The 8,081-nt window shown below is 38.2% G+C and overlaps 1 protein-coding gene across 1 annotated transcript in view; it reads left to right on the forward strand.

The window, feature by feature from the left end:
- LOC105622759 (cytosolic 10-formyltetrahydrofolate dehydrogenase) overlaps nt 1-4,430 on the forward strand; it is a 5,878-nt gene extending 1,448 nt beyond the window's left edge. The window contains exons 3-7 of the mRNA XM_012204171.1: nt 286-520; nt 1,601-2,277; nt 2,516-2,930; nt 2,995-3,653; nt 3,853-4,430. Of these exons, the coding sequence (XP_012059561.1) occupies nt 286-520; nt 1,601-2,277; nt 2,516-2,930; nt 2,995-3,653; nt 3,853-4,430 (2,564 nt within the window). The remainder of the gene's footprint in view (nt 1-285; nt 521-1,600; nt 2,278-2,515; nt 2,931-2,994; nt 3,654-3,852) is intronic.
- Nucleotides 4,431-8,081: the final 3,651 nt, after the last annotated feature.

Raw genomic sequence — 8,081 nt, forward strand, 5'->3', positions numbered from 1 at the left:
TAGGTGTTACGTAGTACGTACGTAAGGAACGGACGACGAGTACTTACGTTAGTTAGTAGTAGTTAATTAATTAATATATACTATACTACTCTACTATTATATATATATATATATATATATATATATATATATATATATATCAGGATTATTTCATTGACTGTTTCTTCGAGAGCTTTGAAAAGATTATGAATTAAAGATTATGAAAATAAAAAAAAATCGGAAGAATTTCGAATATTCAATGGATGGAGATTTACATTTTGTCTTATCACTGCCATTCGATTGCAGCTACTACTGCCAAGGCTGATAACACACCGGTCTTCAAAATTAAAGCTTGGAGGAGCAAGGGAGTGATCTTGCCGGAAATCTTGGAGCTATACAAGGGCATCGAGGTGGATCTCAATGTCCTTCCCTTCTGTAGTCAGTACATCCCTATGGAAGTCATTAATCATCCTCGTCACCGAAGCATATGTTATCATCCGTCCTTATTACCCAGACACAGAGGCGCGAGCGCTATAAGTTGGTGAGTTCTTTTCACTTTGATCACCACATGTCTTTGATTCTCTTGGAAATTTTCCAGAGATCGAGAATGCAACAAATATTTTTATAGAAAGATCTACAAGGGAACATTTTTGATCTTGTAAGAGTGGGAACTTCACGCGCAATTAATCCGAAGAAAAAGAATAGAGTCATCACGAAGACATAGAGTTATAGTTAAATAACGAATTTTACATTTCGGATTTACAATTAGTTATTCGACTCCATTGATTAAGACTATAACAAAAAATCTTTGTCATCTGTTATCTTCGAATAAGCCACGAGTATCGCGAATGATGCGAAATAAAATAATTTACTTTAGAAGAATCGAATCGTACACAATGTCCAATATCTTTTAAGGATTATGTTAATCGTACATCTGCAATTAATTTATTTTTAGACTTGGCTCATGCTAGAGTTGACAAGTCATTCGGTCGCGATATCATGTCTGTCGATATCGGCATGCCGCAACAACCGGTTTGCCGCGGTTTTCGTGCTCCAGATTATGAGGCAAAACTACTTTCTCGCTGAAAACGCGCCGACGATAATGATAACGATAATAAGAGACCATGCGCTCGCCATATGATCCCCTCGAATTACATGTGTGTGTGCACGTATTCGCGCATTTTATGATTCTTTGATCTATGAATCGATGATATTATACATTTTACGTTACCCCTTCTAATAATTATTCTCTTAATTTTTCTTGTTTATTCGTCAAATAAACTAAAGTCGCATTTCCTTCTAATGCCATTATTTTAATCTCGGTTCAACTAACTCTTCATCTTTTTTCTAGTTCTAAGAATTAGAACAAGTTGTTATAATGTCAAAATGACCTCAAAATGATCATTAAAAGTCATTTTTCAATCATTTTCGATTCATTTTAATATCATTTTGACGTTATCGGGATTTGTTATTCTCTTGGGTGAAGAATAAAAATTGAAATTGTTAAAGTTAATCTAAATTAGCAGAAGTGGACAGAGGGATTGAAAAAATTATATAATACCTTAATCAATTATTTTTGCTTATTTTTGCTTATTTTAAACCAATCTATCTCGCGTTTCAGGACTTTGATTCAAGGAGATAAAACCGCAGGATTCTCGATTTTCTGGGCGGACGATGGCTTGGATACCGGGCCAATTCTCCTCCAAAAATCCTGCAAAGTAGAACTGAATGATACGGTGGACAGTTTGTACAATAATTTCCTCTATCCGGAGGGTATCAAGGCCATGGGTGATGCCGTGAACCTCGTCGCTAAGGGAACTGCGCCTATGGTGCCACAACCAGCGGAGGGTGCGACTTATGATCCTTTGCTGAACAAGAAAGAACTTCAGAAGATCGACTGGACAAAGCCGGCGAAGGAACTACACAATTTTATTCGTGGTCTGGACAGTACACCGGGAGCTTGCACGACGTTGGATGGCGAGGAAGTGCGACTCTTCGGATCATCTTTATGGAGCGATAAACAACCAGAAGTCGAAAAGACGGTCGATCTCGAGGAGCAGAAAGGAATCATTCATCAGAGAGGTTTGCTGATCAAAGCTGTTGACGGACAATTCATTAACGTGGAGAGAATCAAAACTGGAACCAAGACCATTCATGCCAGCAAATATGGGCAGGTTAATGATAGCCAGGTTGTGGAGTTTACGGAAGAAGAGTTAAATATCACCAACAGCCTGCGTCAAATTTGGACAGATATACTCAGAATTGATGTTGACGAAGATACAGATTTTTTTGCTTCTGGTAAACTTAAAGATTTTTTTATAAATGTCAAATTTAATTTATATGTTTGAATTTCAATATAAATTTTTATTCATTGGATAACTATCAGTTAAATACACAATTATTATGTTAATAAGTTGAAGATTTATATATTGTATAATAAATGTTAATTTTGATTTTTTGTTCGCTATTGCTATTATTTTGTAATAAATTAACTATACGTGAAGCTTGAATTAATCTTACAAAATTTTTGTCGCAGGTGGAGGTAGCATGGACGTGGTACGACTTGTTGAGGAAGTCAAGGACAATTTCGGCGTTAGTCTGCAGAACATCGATGTCTTCATGGCACCGGTCTTCAAAGAATTCGCTACAACAGTTATACTCATCGCTCGGGGAAATTTAGCCGCAAAGGAGATCAAGTACGACGCGGTGGAGGTACAGGTGAACAACATAACTCTGAGATTTCCCAGACAACTCTTCATCGACGGCGAGTTCGTTAACGGTCACGGTGACCCTGTCAACACGATGAATCCTCATGATGAAAGTGTAATCTGCTCGGTAGAAAGCGGAAATGCCGAGGATGTCGATCGAGCTGTCAGGGCCGCCAAAAAAGCCTTTGAGGAGGGTGAATGGGGCAAAATTAGCGCCAGGGAGCGTGGAGCTTTATTGTTCAAGTAAGAGACTAATCATCCCGTTCAAATAAAGATTTATTTCCAATTCTTCATTTTTATCTTCTAGATTGGCGGATTTAATGGAGGAGCACAAGGAAGAATTGGCTACTCTGGAGACTCTGGATTCTGGCGCGGTCTATACTCTCGCTCTGAAAACCCATATAGGCATGTCTATCGAGACCTGGCGCTACTTCGCCGGCTGGTGCGACAAGATTCAAGGTTCAACCATACCTATCTCGCATGCCCGTCCGAACCGGAATCTTACGTTCACGCGGCGTGAACCGATCGGCGTTTGCGGTCTGGTCACTCCATGGAACTACCCGCTGATGATGCTGTCGTGGAAGATGGCGGCCTGTCTAGCGGCCGGTAACACCGTGGTAATGAAACCGGCCCAGGCATCACCCCTAACAGCTTTGAAATTCGCCGAACTGTCCGCACGTGCTGGAATTCCACCCGGTGTCATTAATATCGTCTGCGGAGTCGGCAGAGCCGTCGGAAACGCTATAGTGGGGCATCCGTTAATCAGAAAGCTGGGATTCACCGGCTCCACGCAGATCGGTCAAACCATCATGAGATGTTGCGCCGACAGTAATCTCAAGAAAGTGTCATTGGAGCTTGGTGGTAAAAGTCCCCTCGTCATTTTCGAAGACGCAGACATGCAACAAGCGATTAGGATCGGTATGGGCAGTGTGTTCTTCAATAAAGGAGAAAACTGCATCGCCGCTGGTAAGAGACTATTTCTTATATTTTCCTTTATTTTGAAATCCAAGCAAAATAAATAAATTTTTTAAATAATCATACAAGATATAGATAGCATAAAGTTAAATATTTCAAATATATACACTCGTTAATATAAGAGATTATATAGGATTTAATCTTGAAATATAATTAAATTGTCTATTATTAATTTTTTTTCGTCCCAAAGGACGACTTTTTGTTGAGGAGACTATCCATGATGAGTTCGTGAGACGTGTGGTCGACGAGATAAAGAAGATTACCATCGGTAATCCGCTGGACAGAAGCACGGCTCACGGGCCGCAGAATCACAAGGCTCATTTGGACAAACTCCTCGCGTTTGTGCAGAGCGGAGTCGAAGAAGGTGCGAAGTTGGTCTACGGCGGCAAAAGATTGAATCGTCCCGGCTGGTACTTTGAACCAACCATATTCACGGACGTTGAGGACAACATGTACATTGCCAAAGAAGAATCCTTTGGTCCAATAATGGTGATCTCCAAGTTCAGCTCGAAGAACATCGATCAGATGATCGCGCGGGCGAACAACACCGAATTTGGTCTGGCCTCGGGGGTTCTTACCAAGGACATCAGCAGAGCGCTCAGATTTGCGGAGAAAATCGAGGCTGGCACAGTATTCATCAACACGTACAATAAGACGGACGTAGCAGCACCGTTCGGCGGTTTCAAGATGTCTGGATTCGGCAAGGATTTGGGACAGGAGGCTCTTAACGAATATCTCAAGACGAAGACGGTCACCATCGAGTACTAACGATCGTTATCCGAGAACATTAGTATATGGTATTATATGGATGTGTACACTCTAAATTTTTTACAGTGAAATCTTACTCCAAGAGAGTGAAACTTGTTTTTAAGGGTGGTTGTATTTTCACTCTTGGGATTTCACTGTAAGAAATTTAGAGTGTAATGACGCACATCATCGTATCTAGGTCTTACAAAGTTTCTTTAATAAAAAATGAACGAGTCTTACGTTTAAAGATAAAAAATTAATATACATTCGCGCACCACATTTCCTCGTTTCCTCTTTACATACTGCATATATTATTTATAAATAATATATTATTTACAAATAAATATATTATAAGTTAAAAGGCCGATAAGATTAAATCAAATAAGAAAAAGAATCCTATTTTCAGTCAAAGCGGATGCTGAATGCTTGATAATATTCGAATACAAATTTATATATAAATGTTATCAAGCATCAGCATCCGCTTTAATTAAAAATAAGATTCTTTCTTTTATTTAATTTATACAAATAAATTTGTTGTTTCTATAACTTCTTTTTCTGCCTTTATTAATCAAAAACAAATAATCGACTTTCTTTAAACAATAATTAAGCTTGTTTGCTTCAATTTTTGATGATGAAATCTTAAAATCTCATGATAGACATCAACGATGTATTTAATCATTTTACAATGACCATTCTTACATCTTGTTGCAATCATCGAAAAGAAAAATCACTCGACGTGGGAAAACACGTTTCAAGTCAACGAAACGAGAGAATGAAACGGGACCTTTACGTTAACGAAGGGAGATTGTGGATCTCGCTCCCACGCGTACGGGGTGTACAAATAGTTTTTACAGCGGATCGCCTTCTATCCTCAAGTTCCAGATGTTGCGTGATTTTTTTGTCTCAGAACACACAAGTGTGTGCTCCGCGCGTTGCGAGTAGGTTCATTCGCATTCCTATAGCGTTTCATCTTGTTCGACCTTGTCTCTCCGAACGACCAATCGCAAACGATCATTCATTACCATTTTGAACATGAAACTGGAGATCTGGAAGAAAACGACGCGAATAATTTTTTAAAAACAAGCCAAAATATTTCAAAAATTAGATAACAATTAGAGTATTAGATTAAATGAGAATTAATTTTAAATTGTTTAAAATTTTTTTCTTTATTAGTTATTAAATTATTTATTAGTTCCGCTTTTATTGTTACTTTTTAAAATTTATTTACAGACAAATAATTTTTTATCCGTTTAACAAAATAAATCAGAAAGAGAAGGGAGAATAAAATTAACAATAATTATATAAATGAAAAAAGTTTCCATAAATTTTTTAAATCTGTTAGAATAGAAGAAAAAAATAAACCTAAATGAGCAAGGCAAATATTTGTCGATTGTAGATAGAAAACTTCTGAAACGTTTAGAAGCGTAAATGTGTTACTTATAATAGTTTCCGGAGGTCAGCAAATGGGACCGCTGCTTCGTCTTTGTATGTGAACAGGCATTGTGCTCTGTATGAGTCATCAGGGGACGGTTCGAACGATCGGGTGCAACGCGGGCGCAACACGTATTCCATGTACCTGAGAGAGGTCTATGAAAGGGTCTGCTGTGAAAATTCCCCCTGTGTAGGTGCGCACGGTCAATAACCCAGTCGACGAACAGCTGTTCCTATAAGTATGTCCCTCCCTTTCTTCGGCCACTATTTCTTACATCTTTACCCTCAGCCACCCTTCGATCTCAAATCTTCATTCTGACACGACGATACGAAGGCCCTCTCTAGAAATCTCATGCAGTTGTAGTTTTTAATTTGTAGAGAACGCTCGAGTTTTCTCGAATATTTCTCAATATATAAATGTTAATTTCTTGGATAAAAGAGAAATTTTATATTAGTCCCAATTTTAATTCTAAAATATTATTATACACACTTAAATACTCGATAAAAAGAATGGAGTAATTGTTCTATTTTAAAAAGAGAAAAAGAGGCGCATATGTTATCTGTGAAATTAATTCAGAATCGGATTTTTTGTCACGTTTGATTTTCATCAGAAAGTCTAAATTTTATAAACGAGAGCTCAAATAAAAAGTTCTTAGCAACATAACGGGCTTTGGGCCTAATTTTGAGTGTACGCGGGGGCCTAATTCGAAAGCGTGTGCAACCGGCACGGCTGGTCTGGCCCAGAATTATTCATCGTAGACAGGAAATGCAAATTCCATCGTGTCCCCTCGTGTTATAGGACAGTGCTCTTTGACCTTACTTCGATCCCTTTTAAAAACGAGAATTCTTGCCTTTATGAAAATTTCGTCTTCGGACTTTTTCTTTCAAGGCCTTTTCATGAATGCATTTATTTCCACACACGTATTTATGTAACACAAATAATTATAATAATAATCTAAACGTATGTATATCTATATAATGTACGATATATTTGTAATTAATTAATTTTTAAATCTAAATAATTTTCTTCTTTATTCTATTTGCCTTAATTCCGGATATAAATATATATTAATTCTTTATTTATAAAATGTAACGTTATTTAATCTTTAAAAAATAAGAAACGCTACTTAGAAAACTATTTTTTATTAAGTTCATAAAGTGTATGTAAAATTTGAATAAAAATTCTAGAAATACAATACAGTAATGTTAATAAAAATCGTTTTACCTTTTTATTATTACAAATTCTAAAGTTTTTTCACGATGTATAATGTGTGATACGTCCAAGTGCAAACTTTGTTTTTATCCAATTTCGGTATATTTTACCTCGAGATTCTATTGTATTTCGCGGGTCATAGTATGCAACCTCGCATGTTGCAATTTACAAAGTTGAAAGAAGATCCCAGACCCCTTGACGGAAGGGGGACCCAATGAAAGTTCCCGAGTCTGTGCCCACGGGCACCACGTGTGTGCCCGTTTTCTCTCGCTCTTCTTCTCTCATTCTCTCTTCCTCCCGACGACAGTTCCCTTTCCGCTCGCGCGCGCTCCGCTCGTGCGGATTCCGCTCGCAATCAGTCGTTCTCGAGATGCCGCGTGCGATGGTTGTCAGGTCGCGTAGTGTGAGCGACACTCATCGTGTCGTCGTGGAACGAAAAGTATATTGCGATATGTAACATACTGTATTATTATCATTGTTGGAAAGGGAAAAAATATTGCGGCCGCGATTCCCCGCGAGTATCCGCCGGTATCACGTCGGGCGGAAACGAGTATCTTCCTCCCGCGGGACGCACGTTTCACGTACTGGGTGTCGCGTGTAAGTAACGTATGGAATCCTCGACGAAGTGCTTGGGACGATGTTATAAATTGATGTTCGAGAATTTTCTTCCTAATTTTGTAATACTGAATCTTCTTTTGTAAAGGATACACGGATTGTAATTTTTAATTGACGTATGCATTTGTATTGTGCATTTAATATAAAGAGAAATTTTCTTAGTCACACTAGAGATTCAGCATTGCGAATCGAAAATATGTTGCGTACATGATCGCCGCGTGTGAGTGGATTATAAATTAAACAGCAGTTTATCGTGATGATTGCGTAAACGAATATTAAAAAAACGTTATTCAAAACCAGGTCGTGTCATCGGGACTTGCGTTGATTCGGCTGCGAGGAAAATAAACTGAAACGCGCGGGTGATGAGTCACTTCAACAATGCGCTCCGACTGCGATTTCCTCTCTCTCTCTCT

The sequence above is a fragment of the Atta cephalotes genome (assembly GCF_000143395.1).
Source record: "Atta cephalotes unplaced genomic scaffold scaffold00048, whole genome shotgun sequence".
In the NCBI taxonomy this organism is placed as follows: domain Eukaryota; kingdom Metazoa; phylum Arthropoda; class Insecta; order Hymenoptera; family Formicidae; genus Atta; species Atta cephalotes.